The 23,510-nt window shown below is 32.4% G+C and overlaps 1 protein-coding gene and 1 long non-coding RNA gene across 3 annotated transcripts in view; one reads left to right on the top strand and one right to left on the bottom strand.

The window, feature by feature from the left end:
• Window positions 1-13,534, top strand: part of LOC145260427 (pleckstrin homology domain-containing family D member 1-like) — a 354,121-nt gene extending 340,587 nt beyond the window's left edge. Inside the window, exons 14-15 of one of the 2 annotated variants that reach the window (XM_080118429.1) lie at window positions 931-985; window positions 12,306-13,534. In XM_080118429.1, the coding sequence (XP_079974555.1) occupies window positions 931-977 (47 nt within the window). In that variant the 3' untranslated portion in view covers window positions 978-985; window positions 12,306-13,534. The remainder of the gene's footprint in view (window positions 1-930; window positions 986-12,305) is intronic. The other variant, XM_080118424.1, reaches the window with a different exon arrangement.
• Window positions 1-23,510, bottom strand: part of LOC145260430 (uncharacterized) — a 183,416-nt gene that overhangs the window by 69,511 nt on the left and 90,395 nt on the right. The gene's annotated exons all lie outside the window — the stretch shown is intronic.

A 23,510-nucleotide genomic window follows, 5' to 3' on the forward strand; every position in this document is an offset into this window, starting at 1 on the left:
TACCTATTTATTAGTGATGGGACGATTCCAATATTTTTCCCTGATTCCGATACAATTGCAGATTCTGATATAATTACTGATTCCGATTCTTTTTAAATTTCCAGTTTTTTTTTTGTTTGTTGTGCGTGTGTGTGTGGAGGGCAGATTACTGTAAAACCCCATGTAATATGCCTATATATTTTCACAAATGTACGGATATACTTATGTGTGACCCATACATTTTATTTTTAATAGTTGTATAAAATACAAATATTTATCATTTCATTGTTCATACGAGTCATGGAAAGTTAAGTTTTAAACAAAAAAATAAAAACAATAAAAAGAATCGTTTTTGGCATCTGAAATAAGCCACAAATTTCTCCGATATTGATTTCGATTTCATTAAAAGTTTCAAAATTTTGTATTCCTGATTTGATTAATCGTCCCAACACTACTATTTATGTTTTTGACAAGTTTAGTTTTGTGAATTATTTAGCATAATATTACTATGTTCGTTCACAACAAAAAGTCCTCGGATGGTTTGTGGTGAGCATTCATCTATGCATGTAGCGATGGGCTACAAGATATTAAAAAAAAAAAAAAAAAAAAAAAAAAAAAACCCAGAAAATCTGTGTATTTTTTTTTCTTCCAAACCAAAAAAAAAAAAAAAACAAAAAAAAAAAACAGAAAATCTGTGTATTTTTTTTCTTCCAAACCAAAAAAAAAAAAAAAAAAAAAAAAAAAACCCCAGAAAATCTGTATTTTTTTTTCTTCCAAACCAAAAAAAAAAAAAAAAAAAAAAACCCCAGAAAATCTGTGTATTTTTTTTTCTTCCAAACCAAAAAAAAAAAAAAAAAAAAAAAAAAAAAACCCCAGAAAATCTGTATTTTTTTTTTCTTCCAAACCCAAAAAAAAAAAAAAAAAAATATCCATATCTTGCATTTCTTTCAGAAATGATCGACCATATTCTTAGTGACCACGTCTCAACCCTCGTATAATTTGTCAGGTAAAGAACATATCGGTCTTAGCTTGATTTTTTTTTTCCGCATATTTGCAACTGTTGCCGCCACAGCTTTATTTCCTTTCTCTTTTCTTTTCTTTTTACATTTTCTTTTTTCCTTTTTTTTTTTTTTTTTTTTTAGCTCAACGGATTATTTAATGTATTTAGCTGCGTCAAAATATTCTGTCATTATAAAATTTATTGAAGTATCAATCCATGTAAATAGTCGACATCTGTTTAAAGATTTATAGGCCAGCAGTATCAAATTATTACACTAACAAATCTTAATTTCAAAATATCACGTTTAATTGCATTTTAAAAAAATCTCCCCCACCTCTTTTTTTTTTCACCGCATATCAAGGCCTGAACGCCACTTGAGGATAAAGGTTAATAAGAGTGAGGTGATTAGTGAGACAACATAATGATTAGTAATGATAGAAATTAGGTAGAATTGGATTATTTACTAGAACGGTCCAACAATAATTTGTTTATATTGGACTTCAAAATGATCATGTTGTTGTCGGCTGGAAAGAAGTGCTATGGTATAGACTTCCACAGGCAGACAGTTCTAGGAGTTTGTGTTTAGACTTAGGCACAAATAGATAGAAGTTTTTAACAATGGTTGTAGCTAAACAAGTGTTTGTTGTGAATGTTTTGCAAAGGAGGGGTGCATAGATTGAAGCTCAGTTGAGCATTTGCCATGAAAATAACAATAGATCAGAGATAGGCTCACAAGATCCCTTCAGTGGGAAAGAGGTTGCAAGGAAGAGAAAAGAGACCAACTACTAGGTTTCAGAGCCGGTTTTGAACCCTTACAAGGCAGGAAAGACTGTTTTGAGCAGTTCCCTCCCAGATATGGCAACAGTATTCCATTTATGCACTTGGCTCTGTTTTTACATAGTTTTTGGGTCACTTAATGATACATTATCTTGACTGCTTTTCGCAAAGGTCAGCAACCTCCGGCCTGTAGGCCAAATTCGGCCCTTGAATAAATTTTGTTTGTCCTGCTACCTTACTCAGAGCATGATATAAATATGAGATATGTTTTTATTTTTTCATTTTCTTTTTTTATGTTTCTGTAGTAAAATAAGTGATCTTGTTTAAATCTAATCATATTATATTTAATACTTGTTTTCTTTAAATGCACAGAAAATATATTTGCATATTTAATAAAGGTTTTGTCCTCCATGACAATGTAGCCAGAGCTGTTTGGCCCTCCTTCTATAACCAGCGTGCCTTTTTGGTACTGATGCTCCAAAAAGTTGGCGATCCTGGGGGTATGGGGTGCGTATTTGCCACCACAATGTGGAACATCATTTAAAAGGAAGTTGATGTTTATATATATATATATATATATATATATATATATATATATAATGTGCATACGTAGTTAACAAGGTAAAGTTATAGATAAAACAATCTATTTTACTGAAATATATAGTCATTTTCTCTGGTGCAGAACAATACATAATATTAATTCACAAATTAAAGCTCATCTCTGGGATTCACTAGTAAAGCAGGATAAAAGCAACAATGCCAACACTTTTTTTCTTACTTGATTCCTCCTCCTCCTCCTCGTCCTCCTCCTCCTCCTTCTCCTCTCACTAACTGAACCAATTCGAGCATCTTTATAGATTCTGTCAATAAATTCTTCCAGTCAACCGTAAATCGAAAGTTAAAAAGTTATACACGTTTCAAGCTGTTTTACCGGTCTTGAACTCCATTTTTTGATAGGTTTTCATTTCTTGAGTCGTTGATGATTTGGTTGGATATTTGACAGCCTTTAATAGATCAATCCGCCTCAATGAAACCATGGTATGCCTCTGAAATATGTAACCTATGTCTTTTTAAAAAAAATAATTTCTAAAGGGTGTCCAAAATGTCACTGAAGGGTTTTGAAGTTCAGTTTGTTACATGATTTTGATTCATATATATATATATATATATATATATATATATATACTAGAATACCTGACCCTGGAAAGATAAAATTAATTCCCTAATCAGAACAGTTTTGCACCACTTTTATGTCACTTTACAAAAATTAAAATCAAGACAGAATCATACTAAAACTTATGTCTAGAATCCTTATTTCAATTTTGATCAAAAGCCATTACATGATTTTGATTCTAGAAAATATATAAAATTTAAGGCTTAAGCTGAAGAGATTGTAATTCAGAGAATCTTGCTTATTTAATATCTAATGATTAAGGATCAAATTTAATTATACTAAACCTTATGGCGAGAATCCTTATGACAGTTGTGATCAAAAGGCCTTTTGTGATTTTGATTCTAGAAAATTTTGAAAATTTAAAGCCATGGCATCATCAAGATCTCACCTCTGTCCCTCTATCTAATTATATAACATCGGATGCTGTAGGCAAGCCTTCCATCCAAGTGTGTAAATAAAATGCCAGGAGCATAATTGGCGACAGACTACTGGCCAGTCACAGGAATGGTTCTGTATGTTATCCCGACTGCATATTATTATTATTGTATGAAAAGCAGACAGCTGATTGGTTAGCTTAAGGTACGTGACATTTCAGGTGTTGGCAGAATGTCAGCTAACATATACATGATATAAAGTTCTTACTTAGAGATAGGGGTGCTAAGATTACCCGTTCCTACTATAAAAATAGTCCAGAAGCAAAACTTAGTTAAGAAATTGGTGATTCAGAATGCATAAAGTTGTTTTACGTTTCTGATTTTTTTTTTTTTTGAGATGAGGATTGATTATTCGTATCATTTTGATTTTTCAGACTACTGTTCTCATCTCTTATTTCTACAACATTTCAGTCGATGTAACCTCCAACCTTCTTCAGGTGTATCTTACTGAACTTGGGTATCCTTCTGTTAGACCCGTGGCATAGTGGATAAAGTATTTGGTAAAATTCAGTTCCAAAGTTACTCTTCTGGAGGTTAAAGGTTCAACCCCCAGTGCGGGTGACACTCAAAATGCAAATTACTAAGGATTTCTACCCAGTCATGGCTGACAAAATGAGAGCATGCTACCCCTCATAGATTAAAAATGGATTCCAGTTGAAATTTTCTGCAGAGTCACGAGTTGGATAGAAAGAGTCCCAAGTTCAAGATACACCTGAAAAAGGTCAGTTTACATTATCTGAAACATGAAAATAACACTTAAGATGAGAACAGTAGTCCGCAGAATCCAAATAATATGAATAAAGTTGTCTTGTTGGATTTTAAAGTCACGCCCAAATAACATTTAAGTTGACATTATCATTTAAGCCCATTTTTATTTCTTATTGTTGTATCTTGTTATTAGCAATATAATAACATGCTTGGTTACAATTTATTTTTTAAAAATCACTTAATTCGTCCCAGGCAACTGCTAATATAAAAAATTTTTTAAATCATCAAGAAGGAATAACTTGTTTTAAATTTAAGGCTATAATAGGATTTGTCTACATTAAGTTTAAAAATGTGCAACCACTAAAATGACTTTACTGCATCTTGGGCAATACCGGATAGTATTTAAAAATTTTCCTATGCAAAAGACATAGAATTTGTTGACGCTGAAAATAGGGTGTTTTGGTTTTTAAAGACAAACTAACCAAATCGTTGCAAAGAATTTTATGGCCAAGGCACTCTTTCAATCTTGCTTATTTTGTTGCACTGTGTGCATTTCTTCTTACTAACTGGGATTTTGTTGGAATAAAGTTACTAAAGTCTTTGTGCAGGGCGAACAACAATAATTGCCATCCATGGAATCGGTAATAAAATTCACAATCTTTTCGGCAATACAGTCATATTTTTTTTTTTTTTTTTAATTTTTTGTTAAGTAAAAAAAATTATTTTTTATTATGTAAATCACTCCAGACAAGGCATGAAGCCACTTTATGTAAGGAACTAAAAATAAATACTAGTTCAAAATCAATCCTCAGACTATTCCTGAGCTTAAAGGGCTGTCACAGTGATAATCAGAGCAGTGCCAAGAGATGCATATCTTACAGTTCTTATTTACAATGCCTCCCTATGGGACAGTTAGACCCCAGGGTCGTTTTTTTAAATTGGAGAAAATGGAACAAAAATAAAAATTGTCTCCATCGTGAAGGATTTCTCCTCCACTGAGAGAACAAGAAATTGAAGCGTAGCATCTGAAGAATAGATACTACACTTTGATCTTCGCGTGAAATTGACAATTTCACACATTGTATCTTATGAGTGCCTATCATGGATGGTCATCAAAAAAAAAAAAAAGCAAAAAAAAACAAACAAACAAAAATAAACTGTTGGACGGATTGAAGTTCATTCATAGCAAATATGCTTAATTATTTTTTAATTTGAAATCGCTTCAGACAGGGCATGAAGCCACTTGATATAAGGAGCTAAAAAAAATACTAGTTAAAAGTCAGAAATCAGTCAACGATAAGAGTTAGATGAATAGATTTTGACCTAGAAAACACCAATTCTTCTCCTTTTATCAGAAACAACGCTCATGGAATGTGAGGACTAAAGGACAAAATGAGGAAAAAAAGAGTTACGAGGTTGCTGAAAGTAAACCCAAAATCTATTAAGCCAGTTTGTGTCTGATTTCTTTGCTAAACTTTATTCGTTAATGTCCAGCATTCTTTGGTGTCCATTTCCTCAGTAGTAGATATGACTTTGAGTGGGCTTCGTACCTACTGGACTTTAACCTCCCATATTTTTATCCTTGGGATTATATGAAAGATAATGTCTATTAAAACTATCTTCAGACTATTCCTGAACTGAAAAAGGCAAGAATCAGAGCCTAGAAACAAGTGTCAGAATCATTGACACTTTTATATGTAGTATCAAGTGTTTATTATTGAATGCCGATAGAACAAAGACTGTTGGATATTAATGGTTGAAACTTGGTGGACAAGTCAGGTATATACTAAAGTTTATTTGTTCCAAATATGGTTGTATTGTAGAAAGGATTGTGAATTTTAGAAATTTGATGGGTGGCATTTTTATGAGGCCACTCTGATCAATAGCACTATTGTATCAATAACACTCCGTCATATATATTCGCGTATTGTTGCGTTTCAGCTAGGACCAGCACCTTGGTGATATATGCGATGACTTGCCATGGATGTTTTAACGATTGTATTTTTCTAGTGGTTGCTTTGTGAAATGAATTCAATGCGCAACAAAAATCTAACGAGGCAAATTTTCAGGCGTAAGCCATTTTAGTTTTTGATGAAGAGAAATTATTTTTTGTTTTATTTTGATTGTTTGGACTACTGTTCTCATCTTGAGCGTTTTTTTTTTTCACAACGCTTTGGCCGATGTAACCTCCGATATTTTTTTTTTGTTTTTTTACTTCCTCAATAAGCATAGCTATTAGAAATTCAAAACAAAAATAGCACTAAGTCTATTTTTTTTTTCAATAAATTTGGGTCAATTCCGTTTTTTTTTTTTTATCCAAAAAAAGAAATAGACTTGACGCTATTTGTGTTTTGAATTTCTAACCGCTACGTTCATTTGGGGGGGGGGGGACCCAAACAAACCGTATTTCCCATTCACCAATAACATCCAGAATGAATGCATCTGAAGATGAATTTAGGTTACATCAGCCAAAATATTGTGAGAAAAGCAACTAAAATGAGAACAGTAGTCCAAACAATCCAAATAAAATGAGAAATCTTATTTGGCAGTATCAGTCCAAAGAAGCTTTGAATTAAAAAAAAAAAAAGATTGCAGACAAAGACTAAGAATATAGTTTCCTGTTGGATCGCCAATCCATAGTAGTTTTGAATTGTAAAAGTTTGCGGACAAAGAGCACAATCCTTTCTCATGTGGACACAAAAAATTATGTGTGGGAATTCTAAAATGACCAGTCGGCGGTCTTCGGGTCGCTGTCGTCGTTGCCGCTTACGCGGCGGCATGTGTGAACAGGCCAACCAACTTGACATGCGCGACCGTCGCCATCCTGTTTCGAACCCCCTGTGGAGCGTGAGATGAGGGATCGCGCTTGTAGACCACTTGACTTCAGGCTCAGGGTGTCATACTTAGTAGAGCAGCCACTACACTGCAATCTATTGAAACTAAGCCCTCGACTGACCCGATTCGTCCTCAACAAGGGACGACCATTCTGACCATCCAGGAAGACGACGAACAGTGGGGGAGTACAGAGGAGACGCGATAGAAAAAGGCTTCTTTTCGACCTTTCTCACTTTTTCCTGGATCTGTTTCGTACTATTTTTTTATCCAATTGTTTTTCTTTTTCTTTTTTTTAAATTTCTATTTTTAAAAAGCTGGCCTGTCTACTTAAAAGGTGCGGGATGAACAAAGTGCTTACCTGTCCGGCACACCTTTTTTTAAAGGTATTCTAGTTTCCCATTGGTCAATAGCAGATTATCGATCGTCGTTCCACGTAATTGGTCAATTCCTATCACCCCTGTCTATAAGCCTTCCAATTTTTTGTCATTTATTATCAAAAAAATATTGCAACGGCAAATCTACTGTAAAGCAACTTTTAAAAGTTTGAAAACAATGTTTCTAAATCGAATAATAATAATAATAATAATAATAATAATAATAATGAACTGTAATTAGGACATTGTAATTTTGTTACCTTGAAGAGCTGAAAATAAATAAGACACCAAGGAGGTAGAATTAACAACAGTATGTATTTACAGAAAAACATTATCAGTATCCATAATTAGGGCATTATAAAATATATATATATATAACAAAAAAAAACAACAAGCCGCGCATGCGTGGTTCCCCTCTGGTGCTGCCTGTGATATGGCGTCACAAAAAATAGTGAAGAAATAATGAATGTGAGACGTGTGAAGGGCCAACGTTGCCTTCACATTTTCGCCAAGTTTCAGAAAAATCTAATGGATGGGACAAAAGTTATGGGGTAAAAAGTGTCATTTTTTGCAATTTTGGGGCATTTGTGACCCCTTTTGAACTCCTGGGAAGGCTGAATCCCAGTAAAAATGGAGAAATGGTGTAGTTTCATGCCGTAAGACATGTATATTTGAATTCAGCAGCATGGAAAACCACTATGTAGACATACATATCAAGTTTTTGAATAATATGAAAAAGGGCTCTAAAAAGACATGTTATTTTTAGCCCTAAAAGTCTCAGAGGGATGCGAACCAGAATTCTGCCAGGGTCACCCATACTGAATTTATATTAAGAACAATGGCCTCCACATTTTGGCCAGGTTTCAGGAAAATCTAATGGATAGATCAAACGCTATGGGGCAAAAAGTGCCATTTTGGGGCGTTTGTTGTTTTTTTTTCTCTTTTTTTACCTCGTTTGAGCCCCTGGGGACGCAACGGTAATTTTTGCAAAAAAATTTTTTTACTGTGCACATGTATTTAATGAAATACAATTTGTGGCAAAATTTCAGGAAAAACTAACGGATGGTTATCCGACGGACGCCACTGAAAACATAGGTGCCTCTCCGAGAAATCGGGGGACCAACAAATACTTCTATAATTGTCCTCATTATGATAGTTTGTTGGCTGCTGCTGATTAGTTTATCTGTAGTTTACTTTTTGACAACATCTGTTAATATTTTCTGTTAGTTATATTTATTATGTGATGCGTCCGTTCAGTCTCAGGAGACAATGGTTACCTCATGTAACAATAGCTGCACGTGTAATTGTGAGGCCAGGGTTGCGCAAGCGCCAACTACATTTCTCTTGAATCGGTATTGCTTGGATGCAGTGGCAAGGAGAAGTGCTAGATGACTGGAAACAATGCCGAGATAAGCAGAGAGTACATACAGCACCTGGAATTCCCAAATGGTCACCCAGTTTAGTACCGATTAGGCTCAACGTTGCTTAACTTCAGTGAATTAACAGGAACCGGTGTGTCATATTATTTATATTACTGTAAATGTAACAGAGCTTGGACATGAAAATGCAGAGCCCGTGTTCTAAATGACGTCCTAGTAGGGAAAAAGAAAAAGACTATATATATATATATATATATATAAAGGGAATGTGTGCACAGACAGAAGAGTATGTTAGAGATGTGAGTGACGTTCGAGAGGACAGAGTGGAGGAGCACAACCAGGTTTTATTCAAGCATAAAATACCCAGAAATAAATGTTATTTAATGGGGGGGGGGAAAGTGAGTCAAGTTATTAGTTGTTTTATGTTCCTTTGCGACTGAGTCTGTGTTGGGTCTACATGTGTAAACATTCTAACTTTGCATAAAGCAAGAATTACCAATATATATATATATATATATATATATATATATATATGTGTGTGTGATCCATAGATAGACTGTTTAGCTGTATCACAGCTCTTCAGTGCCTCATATGCCTCAAGCCGGGATCGAAACTCTTTTTTTTCAAGCTGACAGTACTTCTAATCCCTAGATTATCACCTAACACCTGCTGAATATAAGCAAATTCTCGGTGTAAACATTATCAATTGCCGGAGAGCTCGAATTGTTTTTACCCAATGGGCAGTGCTTTAAAAGCTTGTGGCCAGTTATTGCATTTCTCATGAAAGATTGGGACATATATATATATATAATAAGAAATTAAATCAGAGTTTTTTTTGTCTAAAAACATTTTTTATTTTTATAATACCGTGTTGTCTATATTGAGTCATATTTTGCCCTTGTTTGATAAAAAAAAAAAAAGCAGCAATATACTAAATTACTCACATCATTGGGAGTGTTGTTTTACAAAAATCAGGATCGTCTGAATTTTAGCAAAAGTCCCCCCCCTCGTTTTTACCACCTTTGAATTAAACTAAATATAAACCGAATTTGGGCCTCCTACACCTATCATTTATGCCCAAAATATTCCCAGTCAAATTAAATATTTTCTGAAAGGAATTTAATCGAATGACATTTTATTCTTAAGAAAGATGCCCCCCCCCCAATACATTTTTATTTTTTTCAGGATTTATTTACTTATTTTTTTTTAAATTGATTTGTGTATTATTTATTTTATCTATTTTCATTTTGGTTAATTTTAATTTTATTTATTTCAGTCTTTCATAGTTGTATTTATATATATATATATATATATATATATATATATATATATATATATATATATATATATATATATATATATTATATATATTTAATATCCACCGACATATATTTCATGTTCACTAACACTCATCAGTGTAACTATATATTATTGTTCTGCTGGTTGCACGATTTGATGCGTCTGTCATAACAGCTGTATGAAAGCTTAATAATAATAAGCTTTATAATAAGCTTCAGTGAGTGTTTAATCTCTCAAAGGAGAAAATAAAAATATTTGGCATTAGAGGTTATCACAATGCGTTATGTATTAGATATATCAATCGCGTTATTTCTCTTTGTCGCTTACATTTTTTTTTTTAAATAAGCAATATTTCAAGATAATTATCTTCAAGAGAAAATATTTTATTGTGATCAGAATTTCTATTACGTTTTTGTTGTATATTTGTGTTTTGCTACGTCGTTTCAAATGAAGGCAGTGTATACAACTGTTAGTTATAAATATGTTTGTGTGTGTGTATATTTTTTTGTGTGTGTGTGTATATATTCGTGTATATGTTGTGTGTGTGTATATATTTGTGTATATGTTGTGTGTGTAAGTATGTTATGCATATATGCGCATATGTATGCTGTATGTGCTCTCTGTTTATGTTGGCATTTGTTTCCAGTCGTCCTGTACATGCACTTCACTTGGAGTTAACAATGTCGATTCAGGAGAAGTGTGGTTAGAGATTGTGCAACTCCTGCCACAAAAATTTTATGCACAAGCACCTATACGTGAGTATCCATGATCTGTTAAAGATTGAAGGAGTCTGTGTTTTTTGTGTATGTATGCTATATATATGTGTGTGTGTGTGTGCGCGCGCGCATATGTTATATATATGTGTGTATGTGTATGAATGTTATATGTGTGTGTGTGTAGATAATGTGTGTATGTGTATGAATGTTATATATGTGTGTGTGCGTGTGTGCATATGTTATATATATATGTGTGTGTACATGTCTAACTTTTAAGGTTAAAGCTTAATGGAGTTTAATTAAAAAAAAAACTTAACATCAGGGCATATATAAGTAAATAATATTTTCGATTCCAATGACCACATTTTTCACCTTTCAAAAAAAAAAAAAAAAAAAAACTTTCATAACACTTGACGGTTTGTTTTTTTGTACACATGAACAACAAAGTGTAGAGATTTTTCACACGTGCGGCTCTTCAGAAGTTTAAAAATCCAAAACACAAGGCAATAAACAATACAAAAAAAACCGACACTCCTATTTTTATAGAATCCACAGATAGACTTTCAAAAAGAATCCGATAACAATGTGAATGCTATTTTTGTCTTTGTTTTTCTTATGTTTCTGGGCAGGACTTTTTTTTGACTTGAGTGTATACAAAATGTCTATATTTCTTTGTTCATGTTTATATAAAATAGACTATCAAGTTACATGGACTTTTTGAAAGGTGAATAAAGAAGTCATCATTGGAATCTAATTTTCTATTATATATTTATTTGGTATTTATTTATTTAGTTTTATTTATACACACATTTTAGACTACACATTTGCAGATATTTCAATTCTAGAAAGCTATCTAATTACCAGCTAGAATCGAAGCATGTCTGTATAGTCTAAGCAAAGATTTTCTATTTTTTTCTGAAGAGTATATGCAGGAGAAGAATCGATATTGATATAATAATAGTCAATTGTTTCTGCATAACGAAACTGATCTGTAAAAAAAAAAAAAATGTACCGAAATGCAACATGCTAAAGGAGCTGTTTTGCATGGAGAATAAATATTTGGATCTTGGAATGTAGCTAGTGTTATTCTTATATACAGAGAGAGAGAGCAATAATAAATAACAAAATACCTTTAGCTTTAACACTTCACTCAACAATCAGCCAACAATCATTAGAAGTGAATCAAGGTAGGTTGGTTTGTTTTTGTGACAAAGTAAAACCAGATGAGTTATCTATGCATGTTTATTTATTCTAGATTAATATTTTGTTTATTCATATTTTTCAATCTTACTGTTCTTTTTTTTGACACTAGTAGAAAATTATTTGTCATTATGCCGTAATTCTTATTTGCATACTTTTGTTTTATTCTTTAACTGTTCATTATTTGCACACTGAAGCACAATTTTTGTATTACTTAATCTGAGCTTAATGCAAGACAAATTTATGTGTCTGCAGTTGTCTATTACTTTTTGTTTTATGTTTAGTAAATTAATTTGATTTTTGGACAAGTATGATTTGATATTCGTCTTCTAAACATAATTTGCAATTCCTACTAATTTCTGTTGCAAGGACAAAGATGTATTATCTACATTTGTAGTTTATCATTTTATTATTTCACTTGCATTTTCAGAAAAAAACCGTCCCAGCTCCCTGATTCTCTTGGACACCGAGGAAACCAAAGTTAAAACACCAGTCCGTCGAGCCAACACTTCCGTGAAACCATCTCCAAGGTACATGGACATGGATGACTCTACTTGCAAATTGCTATCCTCATTGCAAGCATCCGAAGAGCATATTAGTCTTTGAACAACAGCTGTGATCTCGTCATTTGTAGAGACTTTATTACCTTTATTATATTTAGTATAAATTGGCATTCATACCAAACAATTTGGCTACACGTTTACAAACATGTTTCAACTCCAATTGGAAACCAACCGAGATGCTTCAGGCCAAGTTTTTTAGTATGAAAACAGCTCCACTCTATCTTCTCTTCATGCTAAGAATTTGGCTTGAAGAGGCCCAACTGATTTCCAGCTGGAGCTGGAATATGTCTGAAAATGTCTAGACAAAATGTTATTAGAAATACAAATGTATACTAAATAAATATATAGCTCTACTTGTTATTGAGCACTATTATATAAACACAATAAAGATTCACTGGATTAACTCCTACGAACAAAATCTCACTAGAATTATCATATATATATTTATATATATATATATATATATAATGTGGGTGTATAAAATATGGAATAATAGATAAGTATGGAAACAGACTAGTAGAGATAAGGCATATTTCTAAAGTCAACTGATAATTAGCTGTCCCAGAGGACCTTAATCTTTGGTGTAGAAGAGCTTATTCGTCCGTCTGTCATACCTCGATTTGAAATTAAATTTTCATTGCTAACTGCGAAAGTTGAATGGATTTATTTCAAACTAGCAAAAACTACCCACCCTCTGAGTAGCAGTTAATGAAGCTGTAAACGTCTTTGCAGAAAAACAAAGAAATAACAAAAGAATTCTCAACATTAGCGAAATATCAGTTGGTTTTGGAAATGTCTTATTTTTACTAGTCTGTTTATATGCGTATCCTCTATTCTATATACTAAACATTTCAAACACACACACGCATTTATACATACATACATACATACATACATACATACATGTATGCAGGAAAAGGGTGGGCATATGTGACATAGCACTATAATGTTTGGAAAATCTTATATGCAAATGGCTATATGCAGTGCATGTGACGCTTTGATGTCGTATATAACTTCAATATCGATGAAAACGTTATTGTTTTTGCTTCCATATAATCTCCCTATTTTTCTTCCCTTTTTTTTTTTTACTTTTTTTCTCACTCTGTCTTATTAATTTGTAATTTTTTGCTCCGAATTAATAAACTTTCTTTTTCTTCGTATTTCATAAGTGAAAAAACTGGAGCGAAAAATGTACCGAAATTATGATAAAGACCAATTCGTATCCATCTGTATCTGTACAAATGTATGCACTTCCATCCCTTCACGCAGAAGTTAGCAGTTAAAAAAAAAAAAAGTGCCTTTTTCTAGCACCTAGACGAAAATCTTTTCAAGTGACGAGGAGAAAAGTAAGAAAGCAAATAGCAAGTCGTACAATCTCCTTCCTTCAAACTTACACCGCCACCTTGAATTCATTTGGAAAAAAAAAATGTTAATGGTGATAGATTTTTTTTTATTTAGTTCATCAAAAAATAATAATTTATATGTGAAAAATTGAATTACTTTTGTAATTTAATGATTTTCTATTAATATTTTAGTAATATATCTATTAATAGTTAAATACCGAGCGAAAAACATTGGTGAAGCACAATTTATTTTTCTATCATTTTTGATGAAGGGTGTACCTTAGTTATACCTGAACGTCATATGAAAGTAATAAAGCTTGTTGCAAATAAGATTTTCCAAACATTATTTTTATCATATATATATATATATATATATATATATATATATATATATATATATATATATATATATATATATATATATATATATATATATATATATATATATATATATATATATATATATATATATATATATATATATATATATATATATATATATATATATATATATATATATATATATATATATATATATATATATATATATATATATATATATATATATATATATATATATATATATAATATATATATATATATATATATATATATATATATATATATATATATATATATATATATATATATATATATATATATATATATATATATATATATATATATATATATATATATAATATATATATATATAATATATATATATATAATATAATATATATATATATAATATATATATATATAATATATATATATATAATATATATATATATATAATATATATATATATATAATATATATATATATATAATATATATATATATATAATATATATATATATATATAATATATATATATATATATAATATATATATATATATATATATAATATATATATATATATATAATATATATATATATATATATGGCAGAATGATCTGATATGTTTGTAGGGTTTAATAAAACCCAATAAGAAAAAAAAATGTATCATTTTTTTTTCTTTAGTTCGTCAAAAAATGATAATTTATATATGAAAAATGAAATTACTTTTGTAATTTAATGATTTTCTATGAATATTTTAGTAATATATCTATTAATAGTTAAATGCCGAGCAAAGAAAAAAACATTGGTAAAGCATAATTTTTTCTATCATTTTTTATGAAGGATGTATCTTAGTTATACCTGAACGCCATATGAATGTAATAAAACCTATTCTAAATAAAATTTTCCAAACATTTATATCATTTTATATATATATATATATATATAATGCAGAATGACCTGGCATATTTGTAGGGTTTAGTAAAACCCAATTACAAAAAAAAATGAAAAAAAAAAAAAAATGTTTATTTTCAAAGGTACATATGATATCACAATGAAAAGTTCTATGTTGATCTACCTAATGTGGGTAACTCAAAATGAAATAAAACAAAATGACATACGGACATTTGGAAAATAAAAATACATCATTTGTTATTCTAATGATATTGAAGATAATGGAATCATATGTACTCTTGGAAAATAAAATACTTTTTTCATTATTTAGTCGAATTTGCTTTCATCAAGCCCTACAAAGGTGTCAGGTCATTTCTGCTCAAACATACATATATATAATTATTTCCGCAGCCAAATAACATCACAGCTCACACGAGCCACGCAAGCAAACCAAACAGAAGTCTAAGGCTCGCGTTTTGCCCTCATTTCGGCTCCTCAGTTAGACACATCCAAACTCGGGATTCGAATCCCGAGTTTGGATGTGTTCAACTGATGAGTCCAAATGAAGGTGAAACACTAGTCTAAGACTTCCGGTTGGTTGGTTTGCATGATTTGTGTGAACTGCAACATTATTTTTCTGTGAAAATAATTATATCATCTCTCACATTCTTAAAATTCTAATATATACATATATATATACACACAGGGTGACCCCCCCCCCAAAAAAAAGAAGCTAAATGGAGGCCATCTAGAACATATGCTGTAGAACGGAGAAAAAAAAGGCTAAAAACCCTAGTGTTTTGATGTGATGTTTTGAATATATTAAACTAGTTATGACCAAAGTTTGTTTTCATTCGGACAAAACACTAAGAAACGGGGCCTAATTATATTGGGGCCCGTTTTTTGGGGAGTCACCCTGTATATATAATATATATATGTATATAATCCAATGTAATGGAAAATGAAAAAATAAATGCACCACAAATTTTGAATTCTAACCTCTGTTTCGTTTTGAAAAAAAAACAAACAAAAAAAAACATTATTTTTACGCCATAGACGCACCACATACTTTTAAATATTGACTTGTATGTTTTTCTTCAAATCAGTCATCTTGAGAAAGCAAAGATGAAACTTTGATGAATATTTAAACAATTTTCGGTTTTCCTTTTTCATATATATATATATATATATATATATATATATATATATATATATATACATACAATGGAATATATTTCCGACAATATATTATACCCAACGCTGCATTTTAGTGGACACTCGTACTTGTGTCTAGGTAAAATACCGTTATTTAATGAGACGGTTGTTTTATCCGTCGACACTTAGCAGATAGGAAATTGACAAAGACAAAAATAAGATCTGTACAGGATTCGAACCTGTGCCTACTAAGAGGAACCGCTTGAAGCTGATAGTGGTTTTATCGCTTACCTAACGGATCTACGGGCCTCATTTTTTTCTTTGTAGATTTCCCACATAGCCAACCTTGTAGATGTATTAACCATTTTATTTAATAATTATATGAATTAGACAAAAACGAGTGTTCCACAAAAAGTTGTATATATGAGGAAGTTTAAAACATGAAATAAAATTGCAAATAAAACGAAATGGTTAATAGTGGATAAACAATATAATAACGCAAACGCATCTCTAAAGTTTAGGTTCACTTTAGCAATGTGTTGTTACACACGCACGAGCGCGCGTGTGTGTATAGATGATACGTAAACAAACTCATTAAAAATGTTAACACGTAAGCATGTTTTAAAATTTCATTGAATCTGATGTACTGACTCGATTAGTCAGTTCTTGGTCAAGGAATGAAACTTTTTTTTTTTTTTTTTTTATGGTAAAGTCAGTCCTAAGGCTTGACTAAGTTAAAATATTGGAGTCAACGAAAATTTTAAACATGCTTTTGTGTCAATACTTTTATTAGTATGTTACCTTGCTTATCATCTCATTCCATACATTAACCATTTCATTTTTATTGGAAACTTATTTTCCTTCAAATAAACGCTCTCTCTCATATATATATATATATATATATATATATATATATATATATATATATATATATGATGAGAATAATGGAAATAGTATTCTGACAAAATAGAGAAATTAAAAGGAATAAACCGAGTTATGGGTTCATCAACGGTTCGTCTTTATTTCATCCAGAGAAAGTCTCGAAATAAAGACAAAACGTTGATGAACACATAACTCCGTTTGTTCTTTTTTTTTTATCTCTCTCTCTCTCTCTCTCTCTCATATATATATGCAATGTGTTCCAAAAGAAACTGATGGATTTGAAATTTGAATTCAACCAAAAGCACCAGTCTGCGATAAATATCCGCTCCGGATGACTTTGGTAGGGTTAATGTAGATGCCGAGAAAAGAAAAAAAAAATTAGAAATTAAGGAAGTTATGGATTTTTTTTATTCGTCAGCTTCTTTTAGAACACCCTGTGTGTTATATATATGTTCTTTTTGTTTGAACACATGCACATCTATTGCATAATGAATGATGTGATGTTCTATTCGTTTTTTTTTATTCGTTTTTTTTTTATTCGTAACTTTTGCTTGGATCAAAGTATAGTTCCGGTTTGCTCTGTATCTGCCCAGTATGTCATTAAAGGGCAACTCTATATTGGGTCAGAGCCATATTGACTCATATTGTTAAAATATATTATAAGAATGAATTAAAAAATATATATAAAAAAAATGAAAAAAATAAAATGAGTTTGTCTGATTCATTGGTTAATTATAGGGTTTCATAGTCAGAATTATAGATCAAAATTGTTTCTGAATTTTTGAGACGAGGATTTATTTGTTTTATTTGGATTCCTCAGACTACTGTTCTCATTTTATTTTTACAACTGTAACTTATGACCTTCAACCCCCCCCCCCCCACCTCAACCTACCCATAGAATTAATAAGGAGTTCTGTAGTAAATTCTGTGAAGAATTTCGAGTTCGACAAGATACGCCTGAAGAATGTCGGAGGTTAAATCTACTGAAACATTGTGAAAATAACTAAAAAATAGAACGGTAATCTAAAGAATCTGAAATAATTCATACAAATTTATTGTCAGAAACTAAAAAAAAAATTTCATATTAAAAACTTTCTTCATTTTTTGTAGGTTTATAAAAGAAAAGAAAAAAAAATGAATCGAAAATCTGATTTCTTTTATGAGAAACTGTAGTTGACTCAATAGATAATGACTAATGAATAGTAATGGCAGTAGCAGCCCTTTTTTTTGCCTTCACTTTATGGCTGGAATAATAGAAACAAATATATACAAGTAACTCTCTAGTTTGCTTTTCGTTTTTGTTTATTTCTTACAGCAACACGCAAGACAGAAAATCAGTCTCTCTTTTCTGGCACATACTTCATACCATAACATAGCTTCCAATACATATCAGCCTAATCTCTGAGTTACCTTTTAATCGAAAATTACTTTTCTTATTCTAACCTTAGATGGAAATTTGTGTGATTTTAAACACAATTTTGCACACTTGCGACAATATTTTTCGCATGAATACTTTTGGAAATAAAGTTGAAAACTCAAAAATATAAATCTTTACTAGCAATGTAAAACAAGTGTCATCTCTTTCTCTCTCAATATATATATTGAGAGAGATGAAACTTGCTATATATTGCTCTTTCTCTTTATATATATATATATATATATATATATATATACACACACATATATATATATATATATTGAGAGAGAGAGAGAGAGAGGGGGGTTAGATAGATAAAACTTGTTTTATATTTTAGTTAATCCTCATTGAAACCTTCTGTTAACATATAGCTTTTTATAGCACAAATATTGACATATATATATATATATATATATATTATATAAATTTAAAATATGTGCATTTGGGCCAAAATTTTCCTTTTATGCATAATTCGTTAAATTGAATAGACGTTTTTAGCCTATTACTTTTACATTAGATCCTTTCCATTTTTCGTATTGCAGTTTTTACTTCCGGCGGGAACTGGCTGATGTAATAACCATAGCTTTAATTTGTCCAAGCACTTTCAAATACCACCGGAATAATTATCTTTAAAAAGTTGCTTATTAGGGCTTATTGAGTTTGTATCAGGTGTATTCGTGTCTGTTGCGAACCATAATAGATAATTGCTCTATTAACCAATCAAAGTTCTGCAATATTAATGAACGCAATGAAAAACGTTTAAAATTCCATATAACTTCCGTTTAATTATTTTGACAACTTCCGGTTAAATTTACACACAAGTACATTTACATATACAAAAAACCACTTAAGATTTTTGTTTTTTGGAATAATTTTTTTAAAAGAAAAATGCGTAGAACGCAAAATGATTTGTTTTTCTGTAACAAAGTTTACAGTTTGATTAACAATTGCTCTGAGGTTGTGTAGTTTTTGTTAGTTTTGTCAAAAGTAGTGAATAAATCAGAGTTGGATCTGTTAAGGTGGTGAAATATTCCTAAATCGCGCCCCCCCAACTCTGTTAGAAGTCAAGTAACATAAACCCATGCGTCCAAACTCTAGTGAAGGTAAATAATTAAGGTTCTCTACAAATAACCGTCGTAAAGGTAACAAATAAGAAGTTTCTCCAGAAGTAACAGTCGTCAGAACTTCTCAAAGAGTTGCAGAAGTAAACCACAGAAGGAGCACCTCACCCACTCCCCAAATAGTTTGGTGTGTAGGTAGCAGAAGTACACCAAGGTATTTTTAGGCAGACAAGAAGCCCCAAACAGACAATTCAAAGACTGCTGTTGGAAGACAGATCCCTGATTGGAAGGAAACAATGTGCTTAAATAACAACTGTCACATATGCTAATCACTTTCAGCCAGCAGCAGGTATAAGCTAGAGCCAGAACTTCACCAGGTCTTGCTAAGTCAAAAGAGAATCCGACCCTTCTCTGACCCCCACCTCTCAAGTCAAGGGAGTTGTTTATTTTTCTCGCAGATTAAAATAAATCCATTCAACTTTCACGGTTAGCAATGAAAATGCAATTTCAAATAGAAGCATGAGAAACTGACGGATTAAAAAAAAAAAAAAAAGTTTTGAAAATTGATTTTTGTCTAATTAAAGATAAAAAATGCAGAAAAATCTCTATCATATATCTGCCCATCATGGAACGAAAACGTCATATTCCAAAACTTACGTAAATTGATTCAGCAGTTTTTTTTGTTTTTTTTTTTACTTTTATGAGGAAACAAGAATGGTGTTATCTTTAATAAAGGGAATTATTTCCCCTTCAACAACCTCTCCAACTCAGTCTTGTAATGGATATGGTTTATTATTTATTGCTAGAAATCACCAAAAAAATTATTTTCTTACTTAAGAAAAAGTATTTTTTTATTTTTTTTTATTCCATTTGCACCCCAAACAAGGTACAGTGCCACTTTGATGTAGAGGGCTACTAGCAGGGACATAAGTTTCAGGGATACTATATAGGGAGTTGAGTGGCAAGATGTCTATTCACATTACACTTGGTACAAGGGCTTGTAGTTCGTCAGAACATCCACTATTAAAATACTTTTAGAACAGGCAGAGGGATGCAACATTTCGTCGATGGGACAGAGGTTGAAGCTTAGATGACAGTTCAGGATCTATCAGGTTGGCGGCTCTCTTTTGAACCTCATCCAGGAGTGAGATACTAGTAGCAGATGCAACAGCCTAAATGTGACAACACTACTCCATACATGGGCGAATGGTGGCCTTGTAGAGGCATAAATAACTTTCTAGAACGGTAGTTACATTCGTGTGTGTGTGTGTGTGTGTAGTGGGGAGGGGTGATCAATTCACGCGATTTCAGAATGACATTTTCATGGGTAGTACATCATAAAGATATTTTTTTTTTGTTTTTGAATTAGGTTGAATTCTGGACAACCACTGAAAATTGTGTAATAAGGGTTGGGATGGGTAGTGGTTACATGTGACATAGGCTCGGCCCACTTATCTACTGTTAGAATCAAGACCCTTCTTGTCAATTCAAGCTGCGAAGAATTAAGAATTGATGATCTGTCACAGACTGACCAAATAGGTGGATGGGATGTTCTCCTTCCCCAGACAGCTCTGATCCCAACCCTAACTATAAATAAATGATGTATATATCATTCTCTTTCTCTCCTATCTTTTTTCCTTTTTTTTTTCTCCAATCTCCCCCTCTTCTTCTACCTCTGTTACCTTTACTTTATCTCTTCTCTCTCTCGCTCTCGCTTCCTCTCTTTCTCTCTCTCTCTCGCTTCCTATCTCTCTCCCTCTCGCTTCCTCTTTCTCTCTCGCTTCCTCCCCCTCTCTCGCTTTCTCTCCCCCTCTCTCGCTTTCTCTCCCCCTCTCTCGTTTTCTCTCTCTCTCGCTTTCTCTCTCTCGCTTTCTCTCTCTCTCTCTCTCTCGCTGCCTCTCTTTCTCTCTCGCGCTTCCTGTCTCTCTCTCGCTTCCTCTCTCTCTCTCGCTTCCTCTCTCTCTCTCTCTCTCTCTCTCGCTTTCTCTCTTTCTGTCTCTCTCTCTCTCTCGCTTCCTCTCTTTCTGTCTCTCTCCCTCTCGCTTCCTCTCTTTCTGTCTCTCTCCCTCTCGCTTCCTCTCTTTCTGTCTCTCTCCCTCTCGCTTCCTCTATTTCTCTATCTCTCCCTCTCGATTCCTCTATTTCTCTATTTCTCCCTCTCGCTTCCTCTCTTTCTCTATTTCTCCCTCTCACTTCCTCGCTTCCTCTCTATCTCGCCCTCTCGCTTCCTCTCTATCTCGCCCTCTCGCTTCCTCTCTATCTCGCCCTCTCACTTCCTCTCTATCTCGCCCTCTCACTTCCTCTCTATCTCGCCCTCTTGCTTCCTCTCTTTCTCTATTTCGCCCTCTCGCTTCCTCTCTCTATTGCTCTCTTCCTCTCTCTCTCTCTTCCTCTCTCTCTTCCTCTCTTCCTCTCTCTTGCTTCCTCTTCCTCTCTTCCTCTCTCTTGCTTCCTCTTCCTCTCTTCCTCTCTCTTGCTTCCTCTTCCTCTCTTCCTCTCTCTTGCTTCCTCTCTCTCGCTTCCTCTCTCTCTCTCTCTCGCTCCTTTTTCTTTCTCATTTTCTTTCTCTCTCTCTTCTATCTCTGTCTCCTTCTATCTTGCTTTCACTCTCTTCCTCTCTCTACTTCCTTCTCTCTCTTTTTCTATTCTTTCTGTTTCCTTCTATCTTTCTCTCTTTCTCCTCGATATTAAATCCATGAAAGCTAATTAAGATTAACATCTAAAAAAAAAAAATTAAAAACTTATCAAAACCACAATGATTGATTAGATCATCGATATTCCTGTCAATGGAGGTTTCTTTCTTTTTTTTTTTTTTCAATGTTTTTTTTTTCTTTCTTATCATTGTTGGAAAATGGGAGTTTTTTGCAGAAGAACCTCCCTCCCCCCATTCCCCACACCAATATAACCCAAAACTATTCCTGGTGATGTCCAATTTTGGCTGTTCCTGGGTTCTGGGTTGTCATTTGGCACTTGCTTGGAAAAAAAGGTTGCCTCTCTAATGAAGACCACAGATGTTGAAGGATCCTGGTTTTGTAACATATGGATTTAGGTCAGCTGGTAGCTGATAAAGCTGAAGAACTATATGTTTTGGTTTCGATTATGGCTGATGGCACCCCAGTCATTTTTTTTTTTTTTTTTTTTTTTTTTACTTTTGAAATCACTACTAATGTTGGGTACAATATAATAATCATTTGTGTAGAAAAAGAAAAAAAAAATCTTATTTTAAGTTGTAAGCCATTTTAATTTTAGAAGAGAAGAGAAAACTTATTCCAAGCAAAATGGTAGCATCAATCCAGAGAAGCTTTGAATTGTAAAAGCTGGCAGACGAAGATAAAGAGTTTCCGGCAGGTAGCCAATCAGAAGAAGTTTTGAATTGTAAAAGCTTGCAGACAAAGAGTAGAGTTCCTTCTCATGTAGAGACAAAAGGTTATTCTAAACGCAGTGTATTTTATAAAGTGATTCCAGTTTCTGATTGGTTGGTAGAAGGGTATGATTCCATCTGATTGGTCAGTTCTTACCAGCCTTATCTATAAATATAACCTTCTAATCTTTTGTAATCATATTTTCATAAAAATATAAAAAATATTGCAACACAAACTCCCTGCAACCCTTGTTACAAGCTTGGTTTAAAGCGGGCAAGGGAATACTTCTTTCGGGCCGGATAAAATGTGGTTGCTACTATTTTATTTATTTATTTTTGTTATGGCAAAAAAAGATTTTCATTTTTACTTTTGAAAAATCACGATTTGGCAGAAGGAAACCAAACAACTCTTTGCAAACAAATTGGTATTTGTTTGGTTCCATCCGTTTGGTAAGTTCTTTTCACCCCTGTTTATAAATAGAACCTTCCAATATTTTGTAACCATACCACCATTCTATTCTTTGGAATTGTGGGGGAGAGTTTCCTTGCTGGCTTGGAGACTGGGTAGAAAGTACTTATCAAGAATCCGTTCTTGACAACAAGCCTGACAGGTGGTG

This window comes from Euprymna scolopes, chromosome 36 (assembly GCF_053919585.1).
Source record: "Euprymna scolopes isolate OS-2025 chromosome 36, ASM5391958v1, whole genome shotgun sequence".
Lineage (NCBI taxonomy): Eukaryota > Metazoa > Mollusca > Cephalopoda > Sepiida > Sepiolidae > Euprymna > Euprymna scolopes.